At 40.7% G+C, this 13985-nt stretch overlaps 1 protein-coding gene across 1 annotated transcript; it reads left to right on the top strand.

The window, feature by feature from the left end:
- The first annotated feature begins 1092 nt into the window (after positions 1 to 1092).
- Positions 1093 to 7658, top strand: lipg (lipase, endothelial). The gene is made up of 10 exons (XM_042488065.2): positions 1093 to 1415; positions 2498 to 2688; positions 2936 to 3115; positions 4095 to 4206; positions 4290 to 4508; positions 5246 to 5488; positions 5719 to 5839; positions 6355 to 6582; positions 6676 to 6780; positions 6913 to 7658. Exons 1-10 carry the CDS (start codon positions 1325 to 1327, stop codon positions 6923 to 6925), a joined length of 1503 nt encoding a protein of 500 aa, XP_042343999.1. The 5' UTR covers positions 1093 to 1324; the 3' UTR covers positions 6926 to 7658.
- The last annotated feature ends 6327 nt before the right edge of the window (positions 7659 to 13985 follow it).

Below are 13985 nucleotides of genomic sequence, written 5' to 3' on the forward strand. Positions count from 1 at the left end.
TTATTTATGGTGAAAAAGAAGTAGAGGATTTGTCAATAAATAAATAAATAAATGAACAGTCCCTTGTATAGGTGTTTTTATATTTAAAAAATAAAAAATGATTCAAGGAATTCAAGAAATTTGTTAAGATGGATGATGGATGATTGGATGATAGATGGATAGATAGAAAATCCCAAAATACTATTAAGCACTCTATAATATAGAAATATATGTAATAAAATGAGAAAGGAGATAAAAGCTGAGGCTAAATCTAATAACGCACTTTCGATAAATCTGAAAAATAACTAAAAGAGACCACAGTAAAGCGCGTGAGGAGAATTGCAATCACTCAACAGTTAAAAGGGTTTTACGGCTCGTGGAGCTCACAGAACCGATAAACCCACTGACCTACTGCACATTGTTTGCACGACTTTGTTTTCATGCGTAAAAGCTACGTGGATAGCAGGTACCGAGGGCTGCTGCGGTGGGCGGCAGGTGACACTTCCTACTGGGTATTGGGCGCTGATGTATGTACACAAAACAGTGGTGTTATTGTAACAGAGACCCTTGCGTGAGTGCGCCCATTCTTCGCCTCATCAATTGAAACCGGTCCGTGAGCTAAGCTGATGCTTTGGCAGCGTGCCAGGCGGAGGGGAGGATGCTTTCAGGGGGGAGGGAGCCTCGACATCCCCCATCACACAGTCACACGGCCCGGAGCATTTTAAATATTCCCATCAATTTAAAGAGGGGGATTATGGGTTTCCTACATATTACACCGAGTAAATATATTTGTGGCAGGAGCGGGTGTAACATATTGTTTATAATGGGTCTACTTTAGGGTAAAAGGGAATCTGATTCCTGCGTCAGCGCGCCCCGATTCATTGATAATTTCCGCACTGTTTGGATCCGGTTGGTCAACAGAGGTATGGCCACTACTGAGGAAACAGATAGGTTTTGTGGCGGTTTGCGTCAGTCGCACACACCCCACAAGGGTTAAAGCACGCGCAACGTGAGAAGCCTACTACGAATTCATTCAGCTTTGCCACGCCTTTCAACGTAAACAAATGGGGGCTTGACCAATAAGATTCGCGATAGATCAGCCGATGATCAGATGACTGAAAAGGAGAAACTATTTAAAACTCTAATGAGACACTTGATGCAAGTTTATACATTTCTTGAGCAGTGCTTTCACCGGCGCGCACCACAACGCACCACCGGCTCATTTGCTCTTTGTCACCACTGGATCCAAACTCACCTACCTACCGCGCTACCACCGGTAGCACAGAAAAGACATTTTATATTCCCAGGAAGATTTTAAATCCTCATACTCGTCTGTGACTGAGAAATGAATCATAAAGCGCTTTTACTGTGGATTTTCCTACAGTTTGCTGCTGCGCTCTTCTCGTCTGCGGTTGGGGAAAACGCTGTTCTTAAAGGTAAGAAATGCCTTTGTGTCTATTGTTCATTCATTTGTATCATTTATTTCTCTCCCAGCCTCAAAGGGAAGTGTCAAAATCAAACATCACGACTGTAAAGTAGGGCAACCATGCGCTTGTGGGAAAGCCATGAATGGAAAGATATACCAAGTAGCCCAAACCACCGATTTTCTCATATTTTCCCCTCATTCTCGCTCAATTATTCTACATTTTTAGAGTATTAGGCGAATTTATGAAAGCGAACAAGTGTGGTGGGATGAGTGAACCGGAAAAACTGGGATGGATTTAAAAGACAAGACTTCGACGTGTCCTTTTTGGGAGCAGGAGGAGTCTTGACGCAAAAAAGAAACACAACGCCACGTCTGTGGGAACGATTTGGAAATATGTTCCGCTGAATCCGCGTTTTACCTCGGACCTTAGCGGCGTTTTTTACTACCCAGCTGAAGTCATTTTGGTCTGTGTGGCCCATTACCAAAGGGTGTTGAGTTCATTTAAATTCAGATATGACGTTTCAGCTCAGCGCGACGGGATTAGTAAAGATTGTATTGAATTCATTCACGCCCTTCATCAAGAATCTGAGACCAAATTCGTACTGTGCACTCTTGAAATAACCCCAGCATTTCCACAACCGATTTCTTAAAATCTGTGGATAAAAAGCATCCTCTTCCAAATGCGTCTTGCATCAGCCTTGATTGAACCGTTTAGCCTCAAGCCCGAGAATAGAGTGTAAGAGTCAAGCAGCCTATAATTATACCAGATCTCTGGCTGCAGCTGTGTGAAAGAGTGAATTAAAAAGAATAAAAGCGTTGCGGTGACATTTTGGCCCTGCGCCTGCGTCTCCTGCACCACAACTTGTACTCAACCCACTGGCATTATTGTAACAGATGTTGACTGCAAAAGCAAGTTGATTGGCTATCTCAGCCGCTTCCTGCATGTGTGAGGCATGATTGGCTGCGTGCTTTGAGAGCTGGGTTTGAAAATTATTTTTATTGAGATCAGTGTTTTTGCCCTTTTAATAGAAATGCATGCATCAGAATCGGAATTTCCTCAGTTTAATTTAATCCTGTGTCATTTCCCCTCAGGTGAAGACGGAGGTTTGGATGAACTGCCAACAGACAGCAATGCTCTCAATTACCCCATCAAGTACAACATGAGGAAGAGTTTAGATCTGGACCAGGAGGGATGCTACCTGCAGACTGGAAAGACGGAGTGTCTAAAAGAGTGTGGCTTCAACGCCACAGCCAAAACCATCTTCATCATCCACGGCTGGACGGTACCTATGAGCTGACATTATTTGCATCATCTCTGTCTGGCTGCAGTCCTTCTTTTTCTCGATTTGTTCTCACCTCTCACTGAATGAATAGAACTTGTGTGTTGCACGGAAGGAAGTGCTGTCTCTGCATCCAGCGAGCTTTGATTGTTGGAATTTATCATGTGAATGTGAGCTGAGTGTCAGAGACGGGTCACCAGGCTGGATGGATGACCAACTAACTCTTGTGGTCTTTCTCTCTTTCTTGCAGATGAGTGGGATGTTTGAAAGCTGGATGTACAAGCTGGTCGCTGCAGTGATGCAGCGTGAGAGCGAGGCCAATGTTGTTGTTGTTGATTGGATAGCCATGGCTCAGCAGCTGTATCCCGACGCAGTCAACCACACCCACGATGTCGGCCTTGACATTGCCAGCATGCTCAACTGGCTTCAGGTGTGTACAAAGCTATTTGTACTCCTTAAACATTCAGAAAACTAAATTTGTTTCCAGTTATAGATCCTTATTTGAATGTTCTGCTGAATTTGAAAAATCAAATTACGCAAATTGGCTTTCCATTTATATAATTTTAAAAGAATGTTGTCACTTGCACTGGAGAAGTTCACTGTAACACTCAGGTGGATACTACAGTCCCCTCCTGCACATGCTGGCACCCACCTCTGATGTAGCTTGGTCTTATGAAGCCAAGATGTCTTTAGTAGCATAAATAGATCTTATAAACTCTATTTATTCGGATGTGATTTTTTAAAAATTAAATGAGTCATGGTGTAGCAGGTTATCTGAGCTGTCTTGGCAGACAAGTCAGTAATGCTAATTGACAGATGAGCAGCTGAGTACCTGAAAATCCATCAAAGCTGCCCCTCTTCTGTCTTACCACTGAGTGATTTGAGAGATCATGACCTTTTGTGAGCATGACAGAGCTGTCAAAACATGTTTGAAAAGGAGAATTGTTATGCTTAATATTATCTTACTGTTGGATGTTTTTGGAGCTCCCGAGTCGCCCCAAGGCAGTAGGTCAATGTCCTCCTGGTATGCTGTCTTCCCCACTTGATATTTTCTAACAAGGATCATGGTCTGTTTAGTACTTCTGAGGGAAAGACAACAATTCCCATTCAGCCGGACTGTCTCGAAGTTGGACCGGTGCACGAATGGCAAGTGAGGAGAGTTTCAGGCACCCTGCCACGTACTTGTAAACAAGAACAAAGAGTATTTCATGGAGACAAACTGAGACAGATGGTGGAGGCGCTGTTGCATGGAAGGGACAGTCGGTAGATTCTGTCCGGGTTAACTGAGCTTGGCTCAGCTGCAGGCACGACTGATCACCGCTGGCTGAAATCCAGGATTTGCTCAGTGTGGTTCAGTGACCACTGTGGCAGCTGCTGACGTGAGTGCAACTTTTTTTTTTTCTTACCAGGATGAGCAGCAGCTGCCTCTGGAGAAAGTGCACCTGATTGGCTACAGTTTAGGAGCTCACGTAGCTGGCTATGCGGGAACCTATGTGCAAGGCACCATCGGCAGAATCACTGGTAAATTAACATAAATCTACAGTAAATACACCCCAAATATGGTGCGTCCTCATTGTCCTAACCCTTGTCTTTATTTCTGATAGGGCTAGACCCAGCAGGACCAATGTTTGAGGGTGTAGCAGAACAGAAGCGCCTCTCTCCTGATGATGCCGACTTTGTGGACGTTCTGCACACGTACACTCGAGAGGCTTTGGGTGTGAGCATCGGGATCCAGCAGCCAATTGGGGACATTGACATATACCCCAATGGTGGTGAAGTGCAGCCCGGCTGTTCACTGGGTGACGTGCTGTCAGTGGCAGGAAGTAAGTGCTTCAGAAATGGCTCTTTGTTTGTTGACCCCACAACAAGAGTAATCAGTCAACCCTTTGAAACCTGAGCAAATTAGCTTTCTTTTTTTTTAAAAAGGAAAAATAACAAAAAGGCAATGAGCAATTTAAGAAGAAATTACCTAAAACTTGGCAGAAAATGAGGGAAAAGTCAAGAAAATGCAACAAAAATGGAAAAGTAAAAGAAAAAATGCTTAAAATGATAATGATTAAGTAAAGTAATTTTAAAGATGTAATTATGACAATTAGAAATAAATTTTTTCTTGCTTTAAAAAATGATTTTCTAAATCTAATAATTTCTTGCAATTTGCAGGTCATTTTTTGCCATGTTTCTCAGTGCCTTTTTCACATTTTCATTAATCAACCCAACTTGCGCGGATGTTACAGATATTTAAATACTCGTGAAAGGTGTCTGAATGCAGTATAACAAAGGTGTTGTCCCTCCAGATTTAGAAGATTAAACTAGATCTGCATAAACGAGGAGATTTGCACTTAATATTAAGTTTATCTCATCCCACTTTCATACCACAGTTGTCATGATATTATACCAAGCCCTTCTTGCCATGTTCGACCATATATTGTATTCCATCTGTCCAGGGAAGAAAATGATAGTGTACCTTAATTTAAAATTGACTACAGTACAAACTTTCTTTGAACTTTTATATGCACTTTTAACTGTACCGCGTCTAATCCGCTCTCCTTCTTCTTTTCAGATTTCATGGAGGTGATGAAGTGCGAGCACGAGCGTGCTGTGCACTTGTTTGTTGACTCCTTGATGAACAAGGACCACATGAGCTTCGCCTACCAGTGCACCGGCCCAGATCGCTTCAAGAAGGGCATCTGCCTCAGCTGCCGCAAAAATCGCTGCAACAACATCGGCTATAACACCAGGAAGATGCGCAAAAGGCGTAACAGCAAAATGTATCTGAAGACGCGTGCTGACACTCCTTTTGGAGGTGAGTCATAATAACGACATGGCCTTCAAATGCATTGCCTGATTTTATCTTTTGCTACTATGATAACTTCCTCTGGAACAACTTTACGATAAGATAATCACTGGGTTTCTTATCTTTCAGCTTATCACGTTTTATGATTCCCTAGTTGCCAGTATAAACTACTACTATACAATACTGAACAATTTCACGGTGGATCAAACATTTAATCTGCTTTGGTGTTTTCTTTTAAGGCTACCATTATCAGATGAAGATGCACGTGTTCAACAGAAAACAGGCTGACAATGCAGATCCCACCTTCCATGTCAAGTTGTATGGTGCCCAAAATGATACAGCAAAGATGTTTGTGGATGTGTAAGTACAAAATCTTTGCTGAAAAAACAGTACTCTCTCACAACACCTCTGCATAACAACCCATAAAACCAGCATACACTGGCTTGGCTGCTGTCCTCCTATATATGTAAAACCTGGCAGCTTTCCCGCCTGTGATACTGAGAAGCACATAGACTGCTGTGATATACATTTGGAGCTTGAACCTTGTTTGCACTGAGCTTTCCAAAGTGCCACTCACATATGGTCGTGATGTGCAACTAGCTCAGACTGGAGGAGGAACTTCTGTCAATTTCAGTTCATGTTTCCATAGATGCTAATGCCAATTTAAAGACACAACCTGGACATACAGTATAAGAAAAGCGTGACATGACAATACGTCAACAATCAGACAGGCAACACAGCAGTTTAGTTTATGTGTCTGCTCTAGTCAATATTTTGTTAATCATTTGTTTAATAACTGCTGAATTAAAATGGTCGAGTAGAGCTTTTGTTTTATGGGTACCTGACTTAACCAGATTTCTCCTCCCTTTGTGCAGCCATGATGAAGGTATCGGTCTGAACCTGACCAACACCTTCTTGGTGTTTACTGAGCAGGATATTGGCGACCTGCTGAAGATCAAGCTGAGCTGGGAAGGAGAAGCTGAATCCTGGAACTCTGTCTGGAAAAACATCAAGATGAAGTTCTGGACCTGGAACACCAAGCCTTCAAAACCTGTGCTGCAAGTCCGGCGGATTCGCGTGAAAGCTGGGGAAACGCAGAAGAAGTAAGTGGAAGTAGCAGCTGTCTTAGACGCTACACCTCTCAGTGATTTATTCTTCTTGACCATCATTTACATTGATTTCTTCTTGTGTTACAGGTTTACATTCTGTGCCCAAGATCCTGAAAAAACTGAAATTTCACCAGGCGACTCGATCACTTTTGTGAAATGTCGTGATGGCTGGGAAGTGAAACCAAGAAAACGGTATGAAACATGATAAAACATTGATTGTCTTGTTAGGATACTTTTGGAATAAATTATTTTTGATAATACTTTAAAGACAGAAGCTGTGGTACGATGATTTTTGAGTGAACAAAACCTATTTTTGCTCGACAGGGTGCCCATGTAAGAACTCTGCACTTAAAAGAACCAATGCACCGTCACCATGGGGGACCCAACATGGATCAGTGAGAAGCTCCGCCTTCTCTTTATTTGAGCACTTTTTGTAGGAAGGAAGATTGATCAGCGCACGGTGGGAGGGGCTCGAACGGACTCTTGAATGCACCTGGAAGGTTTCCAATGGTTTCTGGAGACAAGGACTCCGGGGGTCTGTCTAGCGGATATGTGACAGCTGGAAAATGTTGCTCCAGCTAGAAGTGAGGGGCTGTCCTTTAAGATTGCCCGAAGGAGTTGCAGAACGTTCCTTTGTGTGGACTAGTGAGGTAGAAAACAGATCTGTGCCAGTGGACATACACCAGCAATTGTAGTCGCTGTACTGTACATTTTTAAATATTTTTTATTTATGAGAAAAATGGAAGCACTGCAAGACCAACGTTATTTATCAAAGCACATCCCATAATGAAGCATATGTTGAATGCATTTCTCCTAGATGCAGTATTTGTGTAAGTGTGTGTGTGTATGTGTGGGTGTTTGTTGTGACCAAGAAGTATGCCTTTCTGCTGAGAGATTACTGATACACTGTATAGCTGATGGAGATACCTGATCTCATTGCACACGTTTGTTCTGAGGTTCTGTGCATTGTGTTACTGTTACTGTCTGTGACTTATTTTGGGGGTGTGTATATGTACATATTGTAAATAACTTTTTGGAAAAAAATAAATTCACCCGTTATTTGTAAGAAACTGTTGCCTTTGCTGGTCATTTTTTTAGCATCTTTATTGTGATTTGCCCTGGTAAGGATGGAATTATAGTTCTGAAACAAAGTTTTTGTTACCCTGTTTGCTTCTACACCTTGGGACTATGGACCTTTGTCCAGAAGGGCAGAGCTTCATTGTTGTTGTTGAAGCCATTTAACCATTTGATTCAGAGAGTTTCTGTTCTTTAAAGATAGGTCTCCAAACCATTAAACCAAAGAAAAAGACAATTATTTAATGGGAGCAAGACTATATAATTTTATCACGGTGTTTTGAATGTGAAAATGAAGACGGTTTCCTCTAACAAAACAAACACTGGTGCTGGTGCTTTTTCACAAGGATTCACAGTTTGCTTCAAAGTTCAATTTTAAGTCAAAAATTGTCTTGGGGTATTTGTACTGTGTTGCACACATTTCACTGTCTGACTCCTCATGGATGTGTCTCCATGTGTATGTTCATGTTTTCTAAAATATATATCTCTGGTTTTAAAGATATTTATTTGAGGGGGCGGGGGGTTCATCACACCACCAATCAAACCCACAAAATGAAGATTCCTTTGCACACTTATCCTTGCATGCACACTACACATACAGAATGTGTGTATGTGGAAGTGCACCATGAGAAATCTCTTGACAAAATAATCAAATGCACTGTAAGGTTGAATTTAACATATGGAAAATTTTATTTGTTTTCTCAGAGCAAACAAATACAAACAAAGACAAAGGAGCTGAAGTCAACACTCCTTTTTGCACAGGGTCCTCTGTCTGAAACCAAAACCAGATCAAATAAAAATGTTGTCCAGTCTTAGACAAGACCATCTCAAGCACTACAACGCTGAAATATTATGCTCAAAATCTGTAGAATTATAAAAAAAACGGTGTCCAACCTTTTTCTAGATATCTTATCAGGATGGTTACTTATACATGGCTAACATCAGTCAATGTTCTGTTCTGCTTCCAATCACATGTCAACTTCAGAATCTAATGTATTTAACCTCCTAGGGCTTTCTTAATCCCTCTAAACTAGAGAGCTGATAAATAAAAACACCACTGACTGACTAACCAAGTGTTATTAAATTTCTTGAAATGTTGTCTTTTTTTAATTTGGACAGTATTTGTGGTCACACATGTTTATACATGTACTTTTTCACAATCTTTCAACATAAAGTAAAACCTCTGTAATACATTGGTTTGATTGTAAGTAGTGATAAATCAGGAATGCAGGAAACATTACGAAGCTGTAATGACATGTACATTTGTTGGTGCATGAAGTGGCAATATCACGTTCCTCTTGAACTTCATGCTAGACAAGCTGCATCGCAGAAACACAAATATTTCTTATCACACCATCCTCTGTCCTGTCATGTTTCACTAAGATGCCTTGAAGATTAGTAAGAGGGGGGATGTCTTACGCTTCACATCATGTGGTGCTCTATGATTGTCAGTTATTGTAGTAGCTGGAGGCTAAAATGATTCATGCCATCAACATTTTGCCCCTTTCATGTTTTCCTTAGAATGATTTCTGGTTGCAACACTGATGTTTTTGCATTGCAGCAGCGACACATTTTCCCCGTAAGACAGAAAACCTAAAGTAACCCCACCAGTCTGGAGCTAACCCTATGTGAACAAACATACCACCCACTGTTGGTTTTGTGACACACTCCACTTTTATAGTCACAGAATATCCATACCCCCATTGATGCCATCTGCCTCCCACTTAGAACAAACCACAACCTCTTTAGTCACTGTCTGATTCGCCAGTGAAGCGTCCTTTAAGTCTCCATCTGGAACTGGTGTGTCTCAACTCACCAGAATCCCAAGCTGGTTAGCTCTGCAATAATAGCAGAGTAGTAAACTGGAGTATTTTGAAAGCTTCAGATTGTTGTTTGACAAGGAAATCTCGTCTCAGCGTTAATTTACTTGTTTAATTTTCGCAGGTCTTGTACTACATCTCAAGGTCTACATTACCAGATATGATAATATGATACACTGGATTTATACAGCGCCTTTCTTGAACTCAAGGTCGCTTTACAAACAAAACAACCAAAAAAAAAAAAAAGAAAAGAAGAGGGGGGGCGGGGTCGCGCACACAGGAAAGGGCTACTGCCAAGGACTCGGCCGACATGGTCAGGCAGAGGCTGTCCTAATTATAAACGTCATTGATGCTGATAGAGATTTGCGTACATTGGTAACAGTTAAAATAATACATGCTTGCATTTAAATGATTTTAAATACTATGCCGATCTCCTATGCATAACACACCCTAATCACTGTGTTTTTATAAATGTATCTACAATATATGACATCAAATTCTTAAAAGACTCCTTCTCTGTGTTGGTGACTATAACTGGTCTGACTTTTATTGATAAAATAGATGAATAGTATAAGCATCCCCCCAGTATCATTGGAGCTTTATGATTCTCATTCTGACAAATGCAGAGATTCAGGGGAACTCCACTGACAAAATATTACAACTGAAACCTGGTAGTCAAAACCAACCGGGTTTTGACAGTTGTTACCATAAAAACCCCTAAATAGAATCACATGATCTGAGATTTAACTGTCTGAAAACTGGATCGACATCTAATTCTAATGCTGTGTTCAGATGCCTTTCACAAGCTGTTTGACCCTTTTAAACCTGAGCAAATTTCTTTTGAAAACATGGGGAAAAAAACAGTAACATGTCCCACAAATTGCAATAAATTACCTAAAAATTAGTTTTATTATAATTTTTATCAAAAAAAGTCCAGAAAATTATATTTTTTATATTTATATTTATTACAGAAAAAAAAACATGAATTTAATTTTTTTTTTTTTTTTTAAATAGCAATTTTAAGGCGATTTTCTGAAGTTTATTTATGTTTTACTACTTTTGTAATGTTTTTATTTTTATTTTTTGGCAAATATTTGGTCCAAAGTTTTAAAGGTGAAGACAAACTTGCCCCAAATTTTCAATCCAACACCATGCATGCAACAACACGCAGGTCTAAATGTTTTTGTTTTGAGGTCCTACATGGAGTAATTGCATCATTGCTTCCAGATCGTTAGGCACAGCACGCCAAGCAGCTCTGCGTTGCTGTTTACTCATTGCCACGTGCCTGGCAGATTAAAGGGTGGTGGTGCAAACATTGCCACATGTTGGGATGTTGGCTCAGGCACCACACCAGCCGTTGCCCTGCGGCTCAACAGCAAAGAGTGAGAGGGTGAGGCGGGGGAGGTCACCTCAGATGGTACCAGCAGTATATGCATGCACAGATGTAAGTCAGAAAGAGACACTTGTTTCTTAAAAGTTTTATGACATCACAGCGGCCGCATGGAAACACTCAGCAGAGGCGGCTGCTGACCTGCACTGTACTCATGTGATGCTAGCTGAGTGATTTTGGCGTGCCAGTCAGAGTCTGGCAGGAGTTGAAAGCATGGAGGTCACATGGACTCTCTGTGTGTCCAAGTAAGATGTCCTCCAAATCTTCTAGGAATGTGAAAGGCGGGAAAGATGAAGGTAGACCCGACTTTTGATTTCAGGGAATATGTTCTTACATATGGTTATTTGAACAAATAATCCTATGGATATTTGGTCCCTGAATCAATGTTTTTGTAGATTGTAGTAAAAGGTTACTAAAGGTGGATGGTTAAAGTGGATAAGTCAGCTATACAATATCCTTTGTATTTACACAGACAAAGTTTTAAGTTTGTTTTCCCTTTTGGCTTTTTGCCACACTGAGTCATCTGTTTGGACTGATTCAGTCTGTGTCTTCAGGACAGATTTGGAGACAGAAACAAGTCTAAGACCCTACAGCCATGCTAGTGATTCTGTGAGACTGTGCTGGCTTGCATGATTAGTCAGCTGTGCAGAAGTGAGTTGGTAAGCCGTGTTTGAACTTCTTCTTATATTTATATATATATATTTATATTTCTTATATTCTTTTTTTACATTTTTTTGCATGTACAAATGATTGCACCATTATTTTAAACATGCATATGTACTGGATATCATGTCTCCCCTCTTTTTGCTCAGCCTTTGAGTGGCATTTTTTCTATAACTATAATCACTTTGATTTCTGACATGGTCAGACACCTCCAGCGAGCAACTTCTTCTGGTATAACCTTACCCTTAGGGCACAGCGGTGCTTTGAGCTGTATGCTAATGTTAAACATGTTTATTGTTGTGCAGTGTTCTCACATTAGTACAATGTCTTATGCATGCAAACATTTGCTAAGCAATAAACCCAACGTATAGCACACGCAAATGTAGTTTAAGGAATGTAGTTCTTAAGGTATTGGATCATAAGCAAGAAAAGTATTAGACATTGTGACATTTTGGACAGATGATGGTGCTGGATAAAACAACGTACAACTTTTCAAATAACAATGCTTGGACAGCGGCCATCGGTAGCAGATACTAATACATCAAGGATCCCTTTAGCATTAGTATAAAATGATTTTTTTTAATACTCCACCCAACTGCATTAAAAAAAAAAAGTCTGCCTAAGGCGCAATGGATAAGAGGTGGATTAGTCAAAGAAACTTTGGACTTCCACTCAGGAGATGACTGTTTCTGTCCCATATGACACCAAAAGTCAAATGAGATGGTACTGTCTGCTGTGTCCCTAACCCTTCAGACTTTTGGGAAGACTGGACTAAGTGTCTGTATAAGACTCATTTAAGTTGCCTTTATTAGTTAGTCTGTTTTCACTTGGTCGAAATTTGCATTTTCTTGATTTTTGGTTTCAGTTTACTGTGTTCCTCCCCTCCTGTGCTCCTGTGCTGCCCTTCTCTCATTAACCACACACCTGTCCTGCATCAGCCTCGTTAGTCTGTCACTACTCCTCAGTTTCACCAGGCCAATCAGCTCCCTGCCTGTTCTCCTGCCTGATCACCTTACTCCCCTCATCTGAGCCTTTCCGCTGTTTTTCTCCACCTGCACTCCATCCCCTCGTCAGACTAGTTTGTATTTAAATCCTGGTTTTCAGTTCAGGCTTTGCTCCTTGTTTTTCTGTTTATTTGTCCCTGCTTCAATCTGGAAAAAAGAAGTTTCTGTTTTGGTTCCAGTTGTCTTTGACTCCACCTGCACTGAATCCTGTGACACAAGATACTTCAGTAACAACATATTGTGCTAGAGTGTGTACTTTAAGCCAAACCATGATGATTTCCTTTAAACTTAACCAAGCATGTTTATTGCCTAAAGAAGGCATGTCCGAAGTCTGGTAATGGTGCTGCGGACAGATTTTTAAATGGCCTTCAGGCTTGTCATTTTCTATATGTGGGCCTCCAAACAATATTGGTTAATCGAGCAAGTTAATTTTGGCATTTCTTCCATTCACCTCACGATGGCAGAACTATCATGTTTGCAGACATGCACCACATTGTAACAACGGTGGTCGAAGTGATGTGATTTCATAAAGAAATAGTAAACAAGCTGACGAATGGTTATCTAACAGCAGACATCGACGAAGCAAAAGTGCGTAGACAGTGAGGGCCGCTGCTCTCAGGAAGGGTGGAAACTTGAATATATTTTCAGTTAAGGATGAGACAGTTTGGTTTGTTTTATTTATATGTGACTGATTTTTAAATAACGATTTAAATTAATGATGTGAAAAGCAGCTGGCTCCTAGGTATTTTTATTACAAGAGCGAATCTGGCCCCCATTCAAAAAGGTTTTGGACACACCTAAAGCTAAGGAAGTAAACCATTTTTTTCTCCTTTTTTTAAACATTTACAAAGTTTATTTTGAAAAGAGACCGTATGCATTTAACGAGTGGAATCTGTACATCTCCAGCGAAAAGAACATTTCTTTTTGAAAGACACAATGTATATGATGAGGGTAAATTGTAATGCTCTCCCTGAGTGTCCAAAATTGACACTTGATGGGTACCTAGGGCATCATAGTAAGGGCTACTGATCAAGCTTCACTATTTGTTAGGAGTGACAGTGTGTCTAATAAAAAGTTAGGGAATCGCCAAATTTAGTAAAAGTCGTCCTGAAGGACACATGAATCTCTGTACCAAATTTCATAGGATTGCATCCGATAATTCACTCAAAACCCCCATTGTGTTATAAAGGAAAAATCTGCGGATCAATAAAGTTTGTAGGATTCATCATCCGGGGAGCATGAATGTCTGCACATGATTACATGGCAATGACAAGCTACGATGAGTTTTACATTTGGCACAACCTGTTCTGCATAGTTTCCACATATCTGCCTGTCTGATTTATCGTTTTGCCCTTTGATACTGTACCATGCTATATATGTGGGGGATGTCATGACGTCAAAAGGAAAGTAGAACAGTGTTTGCATGCAAGAGCATGTGTTGTTCCT

This window comes from Plectropomus leopardus, chromosome 4, assembly GCF_026936395.1.
Source record: "Plectropomus leopardus strain MGB_pleo_1.0 chromosome 4, ASM2693639v1, whole genome shotgun sequence".
Lineage (NCBI taxonomy): Eukaryota > Metazoa > Chordata > Actinopteri > Perciformes > Serranidae > Plectropomus > Plectropomus leopardus.